Source organism: Aplidium turbinatum, chromosome 7 (assembly GCF_918807975.1).
Source record: "Aplidium turbinatum chromosome 7, kaAplTurb1.1, whole genome shotgun sequence".
Lineage (NCBI taxonomy): Eukaryota > Metazoa > Chordata > Ascidiacea > Aplousobranchia > Polyclinidae > Aplidium > Aplidium turbinatum.
In genome coordinates this window covers 28,690,866-28,712,863 of record NC_137478.1, presented here as the reverse complement: position 1 = coordinate 28,712,863, position 21,998 = coordinate 28,690,866, and the positions used below count along the sequence as shown (strand labels likewise).

The window sequence follows — 21,998 nt, the reverse complement described above, 5'->3', positions numbered from 1 at the left end:
AACAGACTTCATATATAGTACGAAAAGAGAAGAGAAATGATTCGAATGATGGCGTCATACGCAAAAAGTTACAAACTGTGTTTGCCGGCACAAACTTCTAACTACGTTGATTCAACGTCAAGAAACACAGAGTAGATAAAATGTAAGATTTTGCTGACGCTCAAATAAATGACCAAACAAAGCGGCGTTCACAAACAACAGCGCAATGGGCATTACGTAGCTGCTTTAACATCAAAACAAATCAGTCAGTTGAGGTCAGTTGCCTAAAACACTCTGTTTATGGCACAAATTATCAACAGGGGTTATCAATCAGTGGGGACATTCTCTTTAAATGCTCGAAACAAAGGAAATAATTTGTTTTTCTCGCTATGTCCAGAAGTTACTTAGACATTTTCTATTTTAATCTATTTTCAACTTTTGTAGCCTACCCACCAGTGAGTCAGTGACTTTTATCACTTTACAATTACCACAACTTGGTCATGGTCTTGTCAAGAAGGCTCTTCATATCAATCCTCAACCTTCCACAAATCAGGTTGCCACTAACTTGAGTGCTTCAAAACAAGGTTTGCTACGCCTACCACAGACAGTAGACAAATAGTTTTGATATAAATTCGTTTAATGCAGCGTTTCTCAACCAGTGGGCCATGGCTCACTGGTAGGCCATGGAAGCATTTTGAGGTGGGCCACAGACATATTTAAAATTTAGAGATTTGTTGAAATATTTTGTTTCATTTTTGTCACTACGAGTTTTGCGCAAGGGTGTGTGCCTGCATCTATGGTGCCTGTAATCAGCGTATCTGTAAAGAATGCATAAAAATACTGCTGTTTTTCAACAGTACGTATTTATGTGAAGCAGGGTTTTCCACTTTGGTGCAGATAAAAACGAAAAGCTCGGAACCGACTTGAATTGGAAGATGGTATGCGTTGTGCGCTATTTTCAACCCTTCCAAAAATTGATATTTTGGTTAATAATGTTCAGGAGCAAGCATCTCATTAATGGTCGGTTGAATAAATAATCTATCTTGAAATATGTTTTGCTGCTTTTTGTTTATAAACCCATTCGTAGTTTTTTTCTTACACAAAAACTTAATGGTTCACAAAATTTTTATGCAAAGAAAAATGGGCCACGAAAGAAAAAAGGTTGAGAACCACTGGTTTGCGATCAACATTTGTGTGATTAAGTTAATATTAACGCAACATTTGGTAGTCAGACATTCGGAAATCAGTAGGCTACTCAATCTTTTAGAGTTAGACCATGATTGGGTGAATACACACTTAATCAGGATTTTACGGAATTAGCAACGAGAAAAATTGCAGATTTGTATGTTCAGTATCTAAAAAGTAAAAAAAAATAAAATAAAAACCTATAACTGTTTAAAAATCCAAAGTTCAAAAAAAAGCCAAATTAAAAAAAAAAGCCAAACCGTAAATCTTATTTATCAGATGAAAATCAGATGAAAATGATATTTCAAGGCAGGTACGCTCTCAGTACTGTGCTGCAAACAATGCAAAATCTCATTTCGCTAAATGCTCACCCTCTGTAAAAAACATTGTATTTCGCTCTTATTGTATGTCCTTTTACGCATCCCAGTTGTGGAACAAGTTTAGATCTTCTAGTATAAAACGATTACGTGTTGCTTACAATGATTCTTTTAGAATATTGCACAACTTGTCTCGTTATGTCAGTGCCCGTGAATATCAAGTAATGTATAATATAACAACGTTTGATGCTTTATTGAGAAAAAACATGTTTTCGTTTATCAACCGTTGCATTCACTCCTCCAATCGCTTTATATCAGACCTGAAGTCATCTGATTGTTTTTATCGCTCTGAATACTTTCAATTCTTCCAACGCTCATTGTATGTAAATTTGTAACAGTAGATAGCCCATTTAGTGAGCTTTTAAACCGACGGCATCCAAGGTGGCTCTCTGTGATCTTTGTGCATTTTCAGTTTGTGTATTATTTCGTTGTTTTTGTTTTGGATATGGACAACTTTGTTTGACGCAAATAAATAATAATAATAATAATAAAAAAAGCCAGATTTGAGGAATTTGGCTGGAAAAAAGCCAACCTGGCAACTCTGCGCAGGGCCGGTTAGCGAGATTGACAGAGTGAAATTTCCGATTGTTGAAGTGTTCTTGCCGGGGAATTATTTCATTCACTAGGTGCCGCTGAATGGAGAGCAGTCCTTGGAAATGCGTTGATCAAGCACATCCCGAGAGTCGAACCAGCGCCGCATGATCTTGAGCCGGGCGCGTAACCACTGAGCTATCGGGGCGGGCAGATTTTTTTAACCATAGACAAATAAAACCTAACTACCAGACGGCATTTAACATAATAACACGAAAATAAACTGAAAATTACAAACGTTTTCGGCCATACTCATGTTGGCTCTTATCAAGTAACCAACTGACTGATGTTCTTTATAAATTGAAATAACGGATCTGATCTACATACACAAAATCGAAAAAAGAAACGCATAAAACGGCAGAGGAGAGACCAAATCACATGACGCTTAATTGCCTAGGAAAAAACACAAATCAATGAGCAAAGCCAACCTCATGGTATTTCTTTATGGCAAGCTGTCTTTATGGTAAAGAGTTCAACAATTTTGTAATAATCTGCTCAAGAAGCTGAAAAATCTCAGTTTCGGGCTGCATTGAAAATAAAAAGTATCTGATCCTTGATGAACTACACTCTTATCTTATCTCTTATCTGTCAAATTCGGTCACTGGTCATGCGTCAGTGGCTTAACCCTTATTAGCAGTTAGCACAGAATCATGCACCCGTAGCACAGCAAGAAATAATTGTTTAGCATTTTTAGCAAATAGTTTAGTTTCTGCTGCCAATTTCTTTTTGTTGGCATTGAGCAAACTGAAAGGTGTTTTTTGAGAAAATCTGTTATTTTGTTACTTTTCCTATTGTGTCTCATTTAATGATAAATGCATTGTGACTGGCAACATGTAGCCTATCAAATTGTAATTGATAGGGTAATTATTGGCCAACGATTTGCTTTCCTCAAACAAGTAAATTCCTTATAGTTTTCATCAAAAATGTGAACTCCGCTTTTATGCTTGTTATAATCCATGATAATTGAAGGTTTCTTGTGACAGTTATTGAAACAGAGGGGTGTAAAGAAGACATCATGAGGACATCCTGTTTCTTTTTGGTATACAGATGACAATAGCAAAATGTTGTTCAAATGGTCATACAATGCTTCAGTACTTTTCACCTCTCTTCCCCCTGCTGATTTGAGTACTTCACATCGATTAGCCATTACTGTTCCTACCATGTACGCTTTTGAAGTAAATGACTGCAAACCAAACCATGAGAGGCAAATAAGTGATTGGAATTCAAGAGGAATCTGTAACACTATTATTTTTCAGATATAGAGTATAAGAACTTACAATCTAACTCCTTCAGTTGGAAAGCTATTCACTATTCACTAAATTCACTAAACTTTCTTAAAAGCAGCCGGCCATGTAGCCTACATGCGATAATAGCTAGCTATTGCATATCATACCGTACCAATAGTGGTTTCAAATTCCAAACTCCCTATTTTCAAGACTATCTCCTGCTGTTTCTAAATGTTGACATTTTGTCTTGAAACAGGTTTGCCCATCAACATAAAACGCAAATAAGTCATTGTGGAAACAATTTAACGTTTTGAAATCTCTACAGCAGTAAGCGACTTAAAAGCCTTCTTTTGTCACTTAATGTTACTGAGCTAGTGCATATGGGGCGAGAGCTAGGGATGGGCAAAATAAAATACCGAATATAGAATAACCGGTTGTGAAGCCTAACCGGTTTCAAAATGCACATGAAATCGGATAATTGATAACGCTTAATAACGATCGACTTCGTATCACTCCATCTGGTCACAACGAATTCGTAACAGCAAAAGTAGAATTATTTGTCGATTTGGTGCAATCCGGCTTAGGAAAAACACACAAGTTTCGTTGTTCGCATTAAAGAGATCTTTCTTGTCAAGCGCTTTGTAGTCCTCACAGTATTGCGGAAGTACGTACGGGTAGTTGGCTTTGTCTTAGCTTTTACTATGCTAGTATAGTGACTTGGACAACTTGTTGAGCTGTGGGATTGAACATGCTTCATGCAGTTAGTGAACATGAATCAGCAAATTTAGCTTCTCCACCTTCAGAAATAGCTACGGTACCGTACCTATCTCACGTTGTTGAAAGCATCCACTACATCTGTTGACAACGCCCTTGTTTGATAGAAAGCAAATGAAAACCAATTTTCTTGTTTATATATATCAGACTTTAGTTTCAAAATATTTTTGTATACTTGCCCCATCTGCTTCTTTAGAGAGATGTTTTTCAAGTGCAGGTTTACTTGCCACCAAGTTGAGATCCTGTTTGACTGGTGAACTTAGAAAGCCTAAATTTGTTACACTGCAATAAGCAATTTTTGTGATGTTCAATGTTTTTGTAAACTCATAAAAATTATTAAAATGTGTCGATAGTAAAAACGGTCAATTATTCTAGAATAGATATATGTATTCTATATTCGGTTTGAGTATTCTAGAATAGCTGATTATTCTATTTTGCCCATCTCTAGCGAGAGCAATCGCATAAAAAATCCATGTTGACAAAATGTCAACGTATGTGCTGAATGCTGATAAGGGTTAAAGATTCTACAACAGGAATTTCAAACTCAAATTGCTTTGAGGGCCAAATGAATACCGGTCTTGTAAATTTACTGGAGGGTTGCAATGCCTTTTTGCATTGTGGAAAGTTAAGCTGTCTCCCTGACCAGTTCTGCCATTCTAAATTTTGCAAATTGGTCTTACAAAGTTTATGATCCCCACTCACTCCACAGGTAGTCAGGTACCTCGACTCCCCATCCTGGCCCTCACAATCTAAGCTGATGGGGTCTGCTACTGTTCGGTGAGTTCCTAACTTCTAACCCCTAACCCTAAAACGGCAATGATAATTAGGCTACGATACCCGATAATTTAAAAAAAAAAATGAAAAAATCGCCAAATAGGGATCGGACTCACCGAATCAGACTCACCGAAGCGGACTCACCGAATCAGACTCACCGAAGCGAACTCACCGAATCGGGCCATTCCAAAGCTGATGGACCTCCCCCTGGTGCATATGTTTGTTATGCTTCTCTTGATGTGTCATTTATTTTGTAGCTGTGTGTTGTCGATGCTAGTAAAACAGTTCATCACCGTTCAATAAACAAAATAACACAGCAAGAAGGCTATAAAAAAGGAAGTAAGAACGCTCTACAAATGGAAGATTGCGAAAAAAGAAATAGTAGTAACAACAAAGTGATGTGATGTAACAGTATATATGGGTTTTCGTAAGCAATTAAATGGCTTGACAGTTAGCGCTTGTGTGTAGGTTGATGGGCATTTTCAAATTTTTTGAGCAATTTTAAAGTGAATTTATCTTGTTAAGTGAACAGTGAATAAGATGGTGTTTAATTAATTATTTGAAATTGCATTGCAGGCCGCACCAAAACATCCTCGCCTCGCAAGCATCGTGTTTAAGACCCTTGCTCTACGAATATGCGAAACTGCTATGATTAAGCTCTTAAAAAAGCTTTCTCAGATTCAATCAATTTATTTATTCCATGTTTAGTTTGACCAGATGAAATTTTTTTGACTTGTTGAGCACAGTCATTTTATATGAGTTGTTTATTGGTTGTTTTAAGAAGTCCTGTTTTAAAATTATTAGGTGTTTGGCTTATTTCTACACTAATCACTTTGTATGAGTGGGATTTATTTTTGTGATACGCAATGGCCAAACGGAAACTAACTTGTCAAAAGAAAAGGAAAATGAAAAATGTTCTCCCTGACATAGATGATGATTCAAGTTTTATAGAATTCACTTTGGATGGTAAGTAACAGAGTGCCTTTTAAATTTTAGCCTGTAATTTAATTAGCCTATTTTTTCCAAATGTAGTGTAGAGCAGTAGTTCTAAAAGTGGGTAATATTGCTCTCTTTGGGGCGGTTTTAAAATTAATGGGGGCAAAAAAGTTGAAAAGGGCTCTTTGAGCTGTGAAAGTATTAGACCTCTAATCTAACTATTATACATTGTTGTCAAAGACAAACAAAATTTACTGTTTTTAGATTTATCAGACTCATTTTATGAAGATAATTTTGTGGATGGTCGATCATTGAGTCCAGTTTCTGATGACGATGCTGAATTATTAGTGGTTTGTATTTTACTTCAGTTATTCGGGTTATTGCTGTTTATGATTGCTGGTTGACACAATGTTAATGACCTAAGTGAAAATCATGATGTAATTTTGAAGTCATACACTGGGCTGCCATAGTTTTCCTGTGTATTTTTTGGCTTTCTTTTTTGGTCCCCCAACAAAATAACAGAATTTGATGTAAGAATTCATTGCTTAACAAAAGTGCAGATTCTTAATACTGTAGTGAAAAAAGGTTTCATAAACCTTTGAATTGATTCACACTAATCAGACTGGTGTTTGAAATATCTGTTAGTGATTTGATGTGTAGGCCGTAGGACAGGTGCTGTTGTTTCTTTATTGAACAGCATCTTTATTTGAGCAAATATCTTTAGAAGAACCGAATGTGACCTGTGGAAGAAATTGACAGCCAACTTTAGGCTCAGAGACAGCACACGATGATAATGATTTTTATCCATAGTATTAATTTTCAGTTTTGTCACAAACAGCATATTAGCAATAAAGTTCCCTGGTCTAAGACCTGCATGGACAAAGATTTTGATGATGTTTTAGTTAGTTTTTAATTTTGTTCTTCACATTTATTTCTTTCAACAAAATTTTTAGGGACTTTACAAGAAAGAAAAAAAGGAAGAAAAGTTGAAGGCAGGTGATTTAGCTTGGATACGGCATGATCGCAGGTGCTCTTATTGGCCAAGTTACATCAAGTCTGTGTCTAATAACAAGCTGCATGCTTATTTCATTGGATACAACACGTAAGTTTAAACATCAGTTATACATATAACCTTTCTTCGTAATTGATTTTTACCTCAGATTTTTTTGTGTTGTCTGATTGTTGTATTATATATATATAATGTATATAGTAAATTTTATGGAAACTTATTTTAAGTGCAGTGAAGACTGTTCAATGCAGCTCTGGCATTTAATGGAAATCTTTGCAAACAGTCTTCTTTAAAATTGGGTATCTTTGCAGTTGTTTTCAGTACACATGCAGTAAACAAGAGTTAATATTTTATACACGATTTGCTTCTTTTTATTCACACCTGATTGCATTTGCATGCTGGATTGCTGGTCGCTAGTCAACATCACTGTTCTTCGTTTGGGGCACATTTATTATAGTTTTCTTACTATGTTTGTTTGCATTTTTCCATGTGTAGATTTTCGAAAGGGGATAAAGCATTTCACTACAATGTCAATTCAAAAAGAGTGAAATCATTTTATACCAAAGATTATGAGGATATCATATCTAAAGGAAAAGAATTTAACAAGAAATTAGATGCTGCTAATGTAAGTTAAATTTTATGTATAATTACTTTTTTGAATATTACAAGTATATATAATATACTGTATAGACTGGGTCTGCTACTGTTCGGTGAGTCCGATTCGGTGAGTCTGATTCGGTGAGTTCCTAACCTTTAACCCCTAATCTTAACCCCGAACCCTAAAACGGCAATGATAATTAGGCTACGGTACCCGATAATTAAAAAAAAAATTGAAAAAAATCCCCCGTTAAGGGATCGGACTCACCGAAACGGCCATTCCGGTATAGACTATATAATAATGTTTATGCTTTGCTTAGTATTGCTCTATACAACATACATTCATGGTCACATTTTCAAATGCAAACATATCGCTAAGTATTCCTCAAAAAGATTATTTACATATTTCGCTAATGCAGGGGTCCTTAATCAGGGATGCTCGCACTCCTAAGGGGTGCGAGAGCTATTCCTAGGAGGTGCGGCAATGCTGAATGATTTGGGTTATAAAGGAATAATAATTAAGGAATCTGTCTGCTTTGCATAATAAAAACAAACATTGATTAGATCCTTGACATACGAACACACCATGATTTCATGTTGTCATCAACAGGAAATCAACAACAAAACATCACTGAGGTTATTACTTAACCACCGTAACCGAGAAAGTATTTTGCATTCCTCACGTCGAAATGGAAGTAGTTTAGGAGCCAACTGCTGACAATTGGTTGTGCAGAATTCGACGTCGTACCTGCCTTTTTCTATCTTGGTGACATGATTGGGCAATCGGGAGGCGCTATGAGTTCCATTGCAGTGAGGTGTGCAATTGGCCTGGAAGAGTTTCAGTGAGCTCATCCCAATTCTTATGAACAGCAGGAGGAAAGCAGCATTACCGCGTCAAACTGTGCTGATTACCGCGTCAAACTGTGCTGATCTACATATCTCGTAATTAACTGTACCAATAATGACATTTCAGAGACCCATGTGTCCTCGAGTCAGGCTGCTGCTCTTGATTCAGACGCAGAAAATGCGTTCTACCTATGCGATTCTCTTAATCGGTCACTAACTCGCAACTTCAATAACTGCGAATACCACAACATCAACTCTCCTACTTTTGAGACAATTCGTAGTGCATCATTATTCGTTATTCATGTAAATATCAGGTCATTACAAAAAAATTTTGACTCTTTGTACGATTTTCTTGCTAACTTCGACAAACTTCCTGATGTTATTTGCATAACTGAAACTCGTATTAAAGTCACTCCTCTGTCAAATATTACGCTACCTGGGTACGAGTATAAATACGTTAACTCCATTACTTCTGCAGGTGGAGTTTTGATTTACGCACTAGACAAATATAATATCACACCCTTGAAACCTTTTGAAGTGCCTTGTGTTGACTGTGAAAGCTTATTTGTTAATATAAGTAACACCACAACAAGCGCTAACATGAAAATTGGCGTAGTATACCGTCACCCAAACACCAATATCCAACGTTTTGTTGATGCGCTGGACAGTGTGCTAAGTAACTTAAACAAAATGAATCAAACCTACTATATATTAGGTGATTTCAATATCAATATTTTAAACGACGTTCTCCCTTCACCGGTCACAAATTATCTAAATATGCTAAACAGCAATGGTACTTGCCCTATAATTACTCAGCCAACAAGAGTTACTGATAAATCGTCAACACTAATTGATCACATTTTATCGAACGATGTTTCTCATTCCGTATTACCTGGAATAATTAAGTCTGACATCTCTGATCACTACCCTACTTTTTGTATAATTTCCCATGTTGACAACTCGCATCAACACAAACCTCGTTTCTACAGAGACAAGCGTAACCTTGATTCGGCTTCCTTCATTGAGGACTTGAACTCCCAACTAGGCACGTTTCTGTTGGGTATTAAATCATTACAACCTCAGGAACTGGATTATAAATATAGCGAACTATTACAGATTTTAAAAAACGCAATTGACAAATACGCTCCACTGAAAAAAATGTCAAGGAAAATGTGCAAGTTAAAAAGGAAGCCGTGGATTACCAGTGGGTTGTTTACTTCAATTAAAAATAAGCAAAAAATGTACCAATCGCACTACCTGAAAGGGAATCAAACAGACAGGCTAGAGTACAAAAAATACGCAAATAAGCTCACTAAATTGAAATACATTTCCAAGCAAAATTATATACATTCGGAAATTGAACTGAACAAATCTTCCCCACGTAAAGTATGGGAAGTCATTAACTCACTGCTGCCAAATAAACAAAAATCAAAGCAAACAATCAATTCCATTAATATTGATGGAGTGTCATCAAACAAACCCATCGAAATGGCGAACCAATTCAATAAATTCTTCTGCAACGTTGGAAAAGAGATCTCTGACAGCGTTCCGCTTGCCAACGATAACAACTTCACATCCTACCTTACAAACCACGTTCCTTCTTCTATTTTTCTTGAACCAACGACTGGCGATGAGGTACTCAAAGAAATCCGAGCTCTAAAACCCAACAAAGCAACTGGCTACGATGACATTTCAGCATATTTCATACAGATCGCCTCCGTGATTATTGCCCTGCCCTTCTCAAATCTTATTAACTATTCCTTTCAGTTCGGTATTTTCCCTGATACATTTAAACTTGCCAAAGTTGTACCCGTCTTCAAATCTGGAGACAAACTTGAGGTAAATAATTATAGACCTATCTCCCTTTTATCGTCTTTCGAAAAAATTTTGGAAAAGCTCATATATAAAAGGGTCTCTTCCTTTCTAGACAAACATTCTGTCCTTGCTCCTACGCAATTTGGATTTCGGTCTGGCTCCTCTACTTCATATGCCGCTATTGATATTATTAGTGCCACCTATGAACACGTAAAAAGCAACCTGTACACAGGTTTGGTTCTCTTGGATCTCAAAAAAGCCTTTGACACAGTATACCATCCCATTCTACTATACAAACTCAACCACTATGGAATCCGAGGTACAGCAAACGAATTATTCTCCTCCTACCTAAAAGACAGAATGCAGTATGTCGCGATTAATGAACAGGAATCTGAACAGAGATGCATAACACACGGTGTACCTCAGGGTTCAACGCTGGGTCCATTACTGTTTTTATTGTACGTAAACGACTTACCAAACTGCACGTCTTCTGTTCCAAGACTTTTCGCAGACGATACCTGCCTGGTAATTAACGCTCCTAATCTAACCTACTTAGAAAAGGAAATATCGTCTGAATTACTTAACATCAAGAACTGGATTAATGCCAATAAATTAGTTATCAATCCTTCCAAATCAAATGTCATTGTAATCCCTCCTAAAAAATGCAGCTACCCAGAAGATATCAATGTACTTTATAATTGTGTTCAGATCGAACAAGTTAAGTTTGCCAAATACCTTGGCATTATTTTTGACAATGGTCTAAATTTTGAACCTCATATTAATATGCTCCACAAGAAACTTTCTATATCTGTAGGGATATTGTCGAAACTCAAATACATTCTTCCAAACAAAACATTATTACAATTATACTACGCACTGGTACATTCTCATATCGTATATGGGATAACGATTTGGGGTTCATGCTGCAAGACACAAATGAACAAGCTTAGCACCTTACAAAATAAGGCTGTCAGAATAGTAGCAGGTGGCAGGTGGTCTGATCATGTCACACCTTTCTATAAGAAACTTAACATACTCAAGCTTAAAGATTTGTACGAACATGAAATTGCTAAATTCATGTTTAAATTTGATACGGATGTATTGCCTCTGCCTTTCGCACACTACTTTGAAAAAACCAAACTCATGTATAATGCACGACTTACTAGACACTCTTCCAATGATTGTTATTTTGTCCCACGTTACGCCTCATCCCGACTCCAGCGCAGCATTAAATATGCCGGAGTGAAAGTCTGGAACTCCTTACCAACGAGCTTGCGTAAATTGTCATTTTATTCTTTTAAAAAACAACACAAATACTCACTCATCGCCAAATATTAGCACGATTAATTTTGTATTACCTTTATGCTACCGATAGACTACTAAATATATTTCTCTATGACCATCTTCTAACACCTTGTCTCAATTTTCGTTATTGAATTATTCTTATCGCAATTTTAGAACTTCTATTAGAATCTGGGGTATCTGCTTGACTCGAAGACCCATGGTCTCTTCGCAGATTCCCGTTGCTGGAAATTCCTTTTTTATTGCTGTATTTATTGTATTATATTTACCTACAACGAAATAAAATCAATCAATCAATCAATCAATCATATTGTGTTATTGCATTGTCAATTATATGAATAAGGATTATATATTTAAAGAAACACAATATTTTTGTTATTTACACATGTAAACAACATTACCTTTGAGTCATTCTAGAAGGGAGTTCGAGAACTGGTTAGTGATTTGAGGTACCACCGTGCCTACAAGGAAAAAGGTTAAGAACCACTGATCTAATGCTTGAAGGTTAAGTTCGTGGAAAAATATCTCTAACTTTTCAAAGTAGTGCTTCTGCTGAGACAAACGTGACAGTGTTATAAACGTTTTCTCACCCTTTCAACAGAGTGAGGCATACTAATGACATGCGCTATCTATATTCTATTGCAAATGGAAAAGCCACTAACCACCCAGCCAGCAAAATCCGTCGTTTTTACAGTGATTCAATGTCTGAAGACGTTGTTTTGACGGCTGGCAATGACGGATTTTGTCGGCTGGGAATGAAGCTCCAGCCTTAAAGAGCATTAAATGCTCTTGGAAGCATGAATTCGTTGTCAGTTTTGTTGTTTTGTTTCAGAGTATTGATGAAGAGAAAAAAGGGAACTTGACAGCATTCAACAATGCGGTTCAACTTGCCGAATACTACATCTCAAAATATAACAACGAAAACTTCGAAAGCGAGGCAGAAATTTTTGAATTCTTCAGATCAAATGGCCTTTCCTTGCTGCAAAAGCAATATGTTGCAAATTACGATAACTTTTCTACTTTTAATGAAAGATTACCAAATTTAGATGAAAGCAAATCAAGTTCTGACGTGTCTTTAACAACTTCTGCCCAAGTGTTTTCCAATAAAAGCCCAGACGGTTCTATCGTTTTTGACAAGGCTTTGAGCGAACGGAATTCATTAAATACCTCGGCGTCTTCCGATTCTGGTGCAATGAAGGTGGCCTCCGAGCATCCTGCTCATCCTGATTTAAGAAAACGTTCTACAAAAAGAAGACGATACAACAACCTGCTAGCGTTCAATGAAAAAAATAAGGAAATTGTTAAGTTTATATTGAAAGGCAGTTGTGATTGCTATTTGCTGGACATACTTCATCTTAAAATTTACTCCAAGAGGTATGAATAGTAATAATATTGCAATTAAGAATTAAGATGGCTTATCTAGTGCAATTTTATGATCAAAAAACAATAAATTTGAACTTTTCGGCTTCTGTGAGGCCTTTATCAAAAAGCGTGTCAATGAAAGAAACAGTTACAATTGCTACTGTCTTGACATCACAAGCGATACTTGAAAATTGAACAGCACAAGTCAACTGGAATATATATAAAACATGTGTTGACAAGTTTTGCCACTTCGTCTCAGAAGTATCGTTTGCAGTGGGAGTATAGTGAAATTTCCGTCATATTTATTTTGCCGTGGCCACCTGCAGATGCGGCCTGGTTCATCATGATCTTGTAGACTTTTGCTAACAGTCTAACTGAAATTTTCTAAAAATTATGTTTTTGATCTGTAATCGTCAATTTGATCTTTGCAGGACAGTATAAGAGGAGAAAAATTAATTTGAGACAGTTTCTGTCAGATTGTTAGCAACACTCTCCAAAATATGACCGATCAGGCCTCATCTCCAGGTGACCTTGATAGTGTGTCCAATACTGGTTAGTGGTTAATGGTTATGATACGAAAGCCGAAATTGTTCGGATATAAATTGCCGTTTTCACCACCGCCGTAAATAAACTGTCGCCTCGTTGTTCGCTGCAACTTCATGCTCCTGTCACACTGGTTCCCAAACAATCGACCATCTTCTTGTGTGGCTCAGCCCATCACCCAACACAGCAAGTGGGACCTTTCAGTGTACAACTCGGTTGTGCAAGAATGTGAAAACTACTGACAAAATCTATTAGACTAGATAGAAAAAGACCATAATTAACAGTATGCATTATGTTTGTTTTCTTTTATATAAAGGCTCTACGAAACTTTTTATTGAATTGCTCATATTGTTCATTGGAACAAGCTAGTCTACCGGCAAAACCCAGAAATAGAAAATGACTTGTGTATGTATGATTGTATGTATTGCTATAAAGTCAAGACCCCGATTGAACAAAAATGGAAGACGCCATACTCACGTTGGGTCCGCTACTATTTGGCGAGTTCCCTATTCGGCGATTTTTTGATTTTTTTTTTTAAATTTTCGGGTACCGTAGCCTAATTATCATTGCCGCTTTAACATCGTTTTAACGTCGCTGAACGTTGAAATTAGACCCTAACCTCTAACCCAGTGGTTCCCAACCTTTTTTTGGCTGTTACCCTAATCTCCACCCTGAAGTGAGCCAATTACCCCCACGATCAATTTTCAAAAACAAGTGTTTATTGCTATGTATTTCAAAGGGCTAACAATGACAACCAAATGCAATACAATGATCGTTGTCGTGTGAGCCTCTGGGGCCGACGGTCTATCCTTTTATCATCCCAGATTCACGATGTTCCCGGACGACACGATAAAGTTACCAGAGAGCAGCCAGTCTTTGGTTTCATGATCCATGTCACGCAGACCTTCCGCTCCATTAGGTGACTTGAAAATGGAGCAGTCATTGATGATGTGGTCTGCGGTCTGTTCCTCGGCACCACATTCACAAGAGGAGGAAGAGGCCATTCCCCATTGGTGCATGGTTGAGCATGCATGCAATACAATACTGATTACTGAATACAAGATAAAAATGCGTGGTAAACATTCAATGTGAAGGTTAGGCCTGGACGTCATCCGCCAGCTTTGTAATCCTGGGCTTTGTGGTACTGAGGGCAATTCTTGCATCGCTTTCGACATCTAGGCGATTGCGCTTCTTTTCCAAGACAGTTGAAAATCCTTGTTCACAACGATACATTGTTGAAAAAGATGTCAGGATATTTAATGCCCGTGTCGCTAATGTTGGTGCGTCCTGGAGTCTGCTAAACCAGAAGGGTTCCAAACCTTTCCCTTTGAAATCAAGTTTTAACGCTTCGTTCATTCGGAGAGTGATAAATTTTTCTTTGGTCGGAAAGTTGTCATCATCAACCTGGCTGTCATCACATGTGAAGGGCTCAGTGTACCATTGGAGACTAGCCGTGTCCAAATTCGGAAAGTGCCGTAGTTGTCTATCTTCTTGGCTAGCTGGGTTAAGTGGTCAGCTATGTCCTCCTTCAACGCCGCTGTGAAATCAAGTCCATTGCTTTCGATCGAGGTACATGTCAAGCGTCTGAAACTGCGCCACTGTGCCTCTTCCAACTCGCTTGTTCCACAATTTAACCTTTGCGATAAATGCTGCTGCGTCTACTTTGGTGTCGATCACAATTACATTCTTGCCTTGAATTAAAAGATTGCCTTTGTTCAATTCACCAAAGATATCAGTCAGATAGCACAGCTGGGAAATCCACCGTTGGTTATAGAGAAGTATTCAGTGAAGTCGGACTTTTTTTTCTATCAGAAAAACATGGACAGCCTCACGATAGTTGGACCAGGCGGGTTATCACCTTGCCACAAGACAGCCATCGTACTTCTGTGTGGAACAGTAGCCTAATGCTTCGTATCTTTCTCCCATCTTCTTGCACAGTTCCTTGAAAAGACGGCTGTTCAATTCCTTTGCTTTTGTAAAGTTTACAACCTTCACTTGCTTTACTGTTTCTAAATCGGGTCTCGTTACCCCCCAAAAACAGGCAAATTACCCCGTGGGGGTAATTTACCCCCAGGTTGAGAACCACTGTCTAACCCCAACCCCTAACCCTAAAACGGAAATGATACTTAGGTTACGGCACCCAATAATTTAAAAAATTTTTTTAAGAAATCGCCGAATAGGGAACTCGCCGAAAAGGGCTCTCGCCGAATAGGGCACTCGCCGAATCGGACTAGCCGAATCGGACTAGCCGAATTGGACTCGCCGAATTGGACTCGCCGAGTCGGACTCGCCGAAACGGGCCATTCCGACTTACGTTTCACCCTTGTTTGGGATTATCAGTGGTGCATTTCCATGTGTCTTAAGTTAGCGGGAATCTAACTTCCAACTTTGATGGTAACCCACTGATGATCCCAAACAAGGGTGAAGCTCGAGTATGGGGTCTTCCTTTTTCGTTCGATCGGGGTCTTATAACTTTACAAACCTTCACATCCCCTTATATGTATTTCTATAAATTACTGCTTTTGATTTTTGTCTATCAACATCAGCGTTCTTTAACCTTTTTGTCATTGCGGAACCTTTGATTTACTTCCGTATTCGTTACGGATTACGGAACCCCCACTAACAAAAGTTTAGATTAAAAAAATAACTTTTTTGTCAATGACATAACAATGAACAAGTGACGCAACAACTATCAATACGTTTCTTTTCTGCTATTGACTGCATTCAGCGTTTGGTTTTACTAATTGGCCTACTTAGAGTGTGAATGCAAAATCCTCACGGAACCCAGTAAACTCACAGAACCCCATTACATGCTCCGCGGAACCCCGTTGAAGAGCATTGATCTACGTGGCAACTGGAACAGGAGAATTTGAGATCATGGAATGTACAATGCTAAACTTATCTGATTTATCAGCTTTTCCTGAGATTTAAGTACTTTTTTCGCTACAACGTTAAAATTCAGCTCAGCAATTTGTATGTTTTCCATGCAATAAAATACGTTCACATTTTCATGTTTGATTCAGAATGGCCGCATTCAACGAGAAATGGGACAAAGGATCGTTGATACCTAAAACTAAAAATTTGAAACTCGAGGAATCTTACTTTGAAGATGAGCAACAACTGGAAACTGTTTGCAAATATTTGCAAAACTTCGCTGCCAACCACGCCAGGTAAACTATCAGGCCACAATTATGTTGTGTGTTTGCAAGTAGATTGCGCGTATACTTTACATAGAAAAAACGTATGAACGATCGAAACTAATCGGCTTTGTTCAAATATTATTTGCGATAACAATATTTTTATAAAAGTTGTCTTTGCAAATAGTTTAACATGGTTATCATTTGTCGGTCATTTGGTTTTAGGTGATCAAAATCAAGTGAACCCTTTAGCCACTGTTAGAAATAGAAACATCCACAACTTTTCTATAGAAAGTTATTTTTTATTTAAAAAAAAGTTTTCCATTGCAGTGACATGGTCGGCATGGTGAAACAAGGTGATTTGGTCTTCCAAGTGTTGGTCCCCGAATCGATCATATACGGCATTCACAAAGTCAGAAGGAGGTCCTTAGAGAGAGCCAGAATGGTAATTGTACTGTGGAAACTTACCGATAGTTACTTTTCAGTGTATTTCTGATAGTGAACTCATCTATAAACTGAGTGCAAAGTTGTCGACAGTTGTTATTAAAAACAACAATAAAATGACTTCATTGCCAAGCATCTGTTTGTGCTTCGGCGAGATAACATCTCTCAAATTTATACAATTGGAGTCGGCTGCATTTTCTAGTTTTTTTTTTTTTGTTTGTCGTATCCAGGCTTACACCCAGTGGTTGAAGATTTAGATTAAGTGGACGGGAAGGCAAGGAAGCCAATCTTCATGTCCACCTTCAGGCATGCCTTTAAGTGTCCTGCCAAAGACACAGCCGCATGATCTTGAGCGGTGTCGAACCAGCACCCTTTCGATTGCCGTTCCAGGGCTCTCACCACTCGGCTATGCAGCCGACATAATGGTGAGAGCCATGGAACGACACTCGAAAGGGCGCCGGTTCGACACCGCTCACATGCGGCTGTGTCTTTGGTAAGATAATTAAAGGCATACCTGAAGGTGGTCACGAAGATTGGCTTCCATGCCTTCCCTTCCACTTGATCTAAATCTTCAATCACCGGGCGTAAGCCTGGATACGACAATACAATTGAATTCGTGAATTCAAAAAGGGCCCAGTTCCACTTTTTTTCAATTTGTATTTTCAGTGATTCCGATTTTCCGATTCCTTTTAGTGTCTTCTAAATCACATATGAAAATTGACCAAATGTTTTAAGTCTAAACCTGAAAAATACCCCTCAATGTTTCCATTGATTTCAAGAAGGGTCTAACTCAGCAATTGTCCCCTTGTTGCACTCGGTCAGTTGAACAAATCAGGCGTATAGCTCAGTTGACAGCACAAGGAACCACATATAAAGACCAAAGAGGCAAACAGGTTTCAGAAGGTGATGAAATCAAGGTGAAAATTTCTCACACTACACTGTACATACAGTATCAGTTTTCCACACTGGGTGACTCACTGTGGTGGTCAGGGAAACAAAGGCGATATCTTGAATGTGATATCAAAGTCCTCAGAATGTGTGCCTTTTCTGGAGAAGCATTATCCAGCAAGGCCTAGGTCCAAAAGTATCACCCGGACCCCCCCCTATCTACGCTACTGACATGGCCCAAGACAGAAGCTAGAGGGGTGTAAATGAGCTACATTCACGATTACATTTCGAACCACCTGGGTGTTAATGCATCGAATTTACCGATATGTGTCGTGGCTAAAACCACAATAATACAACGGTGCAATATCTGCATTCTTTGGTGTTGCATGGCAGATTGGATTCCATAACTCACCATCTGTCCATACACGGTCATTGTTATCCGCCATGTGACAAAGGGTTTGGCATTACAGAGAGAATGCAGAGAAAGCGCCACCATGCCCAGCTTTACACCGGCTGGAACGACATAATCTGTGAGCGTTTTCAGTTGACCATCATGAAAGGAAGTGACATAAAAGACTGTAAATTGTTTTGAAAAAGTTGTAAGATTGAACTTGGAGCCAAGAACCGGAAAATCACCCAGTTTAAAATGCTCAGATACAGTCAACCTAACAGGCTACAGTCTACAGACATGAATGCCATGTTGGAGCAAGTTTTCGGCTTTTAAAGCCACCGTACACTCTGGTTGAGTACTCCACTGACCCCTTCTAAAGGTCCTTGCTCCATACTTCCTCAGAAAGTGGAAGACGTTGAATCACTGGCACCATATTTTGGAAAAGACGCATAACAGTGTATGACAGCATTGAATGCACACATGGCCCATACTGGAGCTGAAGAAAACTCTGACTATGAGGAGTAAATATTTTATTTTGAAACGCCTTGCTGAATTATTGTTTTGCCTTGTTCTTTGTATTTTAATCTTTTTGTGCTTTGTGCCTATTTTCTCATGATTAAAACCTGTTGCAAAGAGTTCGCAGCACATGCATTCCCATTGATTGGTAAATGAGCCCGATTTTTGGGGGTTAGATTCCCCATAGTATCTCCGAAGAATCATCACCGAGTGAAATGTTCAAGCATAATACTTCTTATCAGTATACCTCAGCATATAATCATATCGAAGTTCCACCACGAAAAATAAATGACCGGTATATTTAAAACGCATTTATCTCGAAAACAACTTGTGGAAATGGGCCGTTCTTGAATTCACGTATTCAATAGTTATCATTTCAAGTTTTGTGATTACAGATGTGCCAGGAAGGATGTCATGTTCCAGAGAGGAAAGATTCCTTCCTCTCAAACCCTTTAACTGATGAAGAAAGACAGACCATGGAGCGTAAGATCAAAGCCTTCAAACACGATCTCCAGCAGCAATCCGCTACTTATAGTGACGTGTAGTTGCAACCAGTGCTTGAGCTGAGCTCTGTATTCCCATCGTTTTGCAAACAACGGAATCACGTCAATGCATCGAAAACAAATCACACGTGTATTTACGTGTAGCACTTTGAGACCCAGCTTGCAAAACCGTTTCTTTTTGCATTGACTAAGCAGCTGCGGACGTTGAATCAATATAAAGGGACTGATTTTTGCATGTTTGGAAAAGAGTGAAAACGAACCAAAGTGCATTGGTCATCAAGACGCCGTTGCGGAGAGTATAATTTGTTTTTGTAGCATAACCACCGCTGCTGGAACTTGCTTTTGTTCTTTGAACTTCATATCTTGGAGGGTTGCCAATGTACCCAGACAGCAAATCATTCGCTTTTTACGTCAGTAGTCGTCTGTACACGTTGAATCAATGTAAAAAAACAACTGATTTGCTGTTCAAGGTGGCTGCTTCCCAGTTAGACTACATTACTTCTGTTACTTTTACACGTTTCAAAAGCTATGTGATTAATCACCAGTACCGCCAACTCCTTCAATCATTTGTTAACTAATATTCAGTTAACCCTTCCTAGAAATAGCACCAGATTTGAGAATTAGTTAAGAACTAATGTTAGAAAAGTATCATTTTCCATTGTCAGTTGTGTATTTATGTGAAAAGTATCAGGGCTGTGGAGTCGGGTGAAAAATCTACTACTCCGACCAACGCTCCGACTCCAACTTCAGTGTTGCCAGACTTTTTAAATTTTTGTGTTTTTTCATTTAATTTCACTTAAGTTTAGAGTGATGCTGAAACGGCGACTTTCACAAGAACAAACACTTCTGTTTTCTAGTAACAGTTTAAAGCGCAACACAGAGAACAAGAAACAATTTTTTTTAAAACGATTACGAGCAAAAGTTTTGTTGATAGTTTTGTATCAAGTCGAAGTAGGTTGCCATTTTTCAACGACTCCGGACACTCAAAAATCCTTCCGACTTCTCAGCCCTGCAAATAATGTACGAACTGTGTTCTGTATTAACACTAGCTTCTGTCGTAAATTTCATTGCACAGCACTTTTTTCAAATTCCTTTTCATGAATTTAACATATTTTTAAAGCATTTGTACGCACAAGTTAGTGCGTTTGTATGTTGGTTGTTGGTTTACGTTTGTATTGGTTTACGTTTGTTTAAACTCTTTGTCAGATGCCAGACACAGCCAGCTCCTTCTGCCGCCTTTCACAAATTATAAATTCTTTTTTGCTGCAGGATTGTTGAAATCAGCGTATATAAGGTTAACCCCTTTTTTCCAGACCTTCCACAGACAGGTGTAACTTTTGAAAGAATGCTTATCGGAAAATCAACGACAAAGAGAAAACTTTTATTTTGTCTGTTGCGAGAATAGCATGGTATAACTATTTACTATACACAATAACTTATGAATAAAATAGCAATCTAGATGCCAAAAGTTTTTGTTGCAGTTAATGGATCCAGTAGCCTAACTAAAACATCAATAATTGCTGTAAAATGGGGGAACAAAATGGAAAAACAAGAGAAGGAACAGCTCGAAAGGTCAAATTTTCAAAAAGTATTGTTGCGTCATAAATACGTCATCTGATTGTTTTCATCGTTCTGAATACTTTCAACTCTTCCATCGCTCATTGTATGTAAATTTGTAACAGTAAGTTAGATATTTAGTGAGCTCGTAAACTGACGACATCCAAAGTGGCTCACTGTGACCTTGGTGCATTTGCAGTTTTTATATATTATTTCGTTGTTTTGTTTTGGATATGGACAACTTTGTCTGACGCAAATAAATAATAAAATAATTAGGCAAAAGTTCAGGTATCGGGAATGTGTCGGAGCTCTGTTGTTTAATAACCGACAGCTTACAGCAATTTTCTTCAAGTAAATGGCATATTGTTGGGAACTCATATATAATATTTTTATTGACTTTTCCTCAGCACATGAATTGTTTTCGATCGAGTTGGTTTGTTACTGTGATTTGTCTTGCAACTTAATCTTTGACCGTGGTTTCTGGTCCTTCTCGTTTTTTTTATGAGATATTTGAGAGGATATTATTGGCAGCGTTTGCACATATTATTGGCAGCGTTTCAAAAGAAACGAATTTTGAAAAGTTTGGATTGTGTTATTTTCGCTCGTCAGACCAGGACACCATCAATTCCAGAATGATCGTATGCAATTTTGAGAATGCCTTAATTGTTTGGAAATCAAGTAGGCCATATTATAAGTGCGTTGTTACTTCCATTCGGATTGTTTTTATTTCTGACCATCACAACGAAAAACAATGTATGCCAAACATAGCAGAGATCTAGAAAAAGGTGGAAGCGACTAAACGCGCACGTTATAACGTGCTTGAGACCAAAACAGAACCGGTTTAAATATGGCTCGGTTGCAACACCTTAGTCGGATTTCACTTGGTCACTTTGAATATTGTCACAATTCATCTCAAGAGTAAAAAAGCACCGAAAAGATAACAATAAGTTATTTATGATTCGGTTTGTGTTGTGTTTCTACTGCATTTCGTTTGTTGTTAAAATAAATTGAAACAATGAAATTTAGTTTTGATATTGTTCGCTTTGACCTTTCCCTGTCTCCGCGTCACCTGAATCTTCAGATAACAAGAAAGCTTAAACTAAAGCTTTGTCTCATCTGGAGCGAAAGTCTGAAGTACAAGGTTGGTTGGTTTTGAATCTTTATCCTGGGACTGACAAAGCCTTGATAGGTTATTGCAGAGAATTATTCCATCCATTAGATGCCGCTGGATAGAGAGCAGTCCTGA

At 37.9% G+C, this 21,998-nt stretch overlaps 1 protein-coding gene across 1 annotated transcript; it reads left to right on the top strand.

The window, feature by feature from the left end:
• Positions 1-5,724: 5,724 nt before the first annotated feature.
• LOC145774701 (uncharacterized) lies at positions 5,725-21,766 on the top strand. Its single transcript, XM_082585993.1, has 8 exons — positions 5,725-5,872; positions 6,107-6,192; positions 6,796-6,944; positions 7,347-7,476; positions 12,244-12,785; positions 16,340-16,486; positions 16,784-16,898; positions 19,088-21,766. The coding sequence occupies exons 1-8, from the start codon at positions 5,773-5,775 to the stop codon at positions 19,235-19,237; spliced, it is 1,419 nt and encodes a 472-aa protein (XP_082442119.1). The 5' UTR covers positions 5,725-5,772; the 3' UTR covers positions 19,238-21,766.
• The last annotated feature ends 232 nt before the right edge of the window (positions 21,767-21,998 follow it).

Coding starts and splice junctions, on each gene's coding strand:
- LOC145774701 (XM_082585993.1), top strand. CDS start 5,773: ATGGCCAAACGGAAACTAACTTGTCAAAAGAAAAGGAAAATGAAAAAT. Junction 16,487..16,783: donor TTCGCTGCCAACCACGCCAG/GTAAACTATCAG, acceptor TTTCCATTGCAG/TGACATGGTCGGCATGGTGA. Junction 16,899..19,087: donor CCTTAGAGAGAGCCAGAATG/GTAATTGTACTG, acceptor TTGTGATTACAG/ATGTGCCAGGAAGGATGTCA.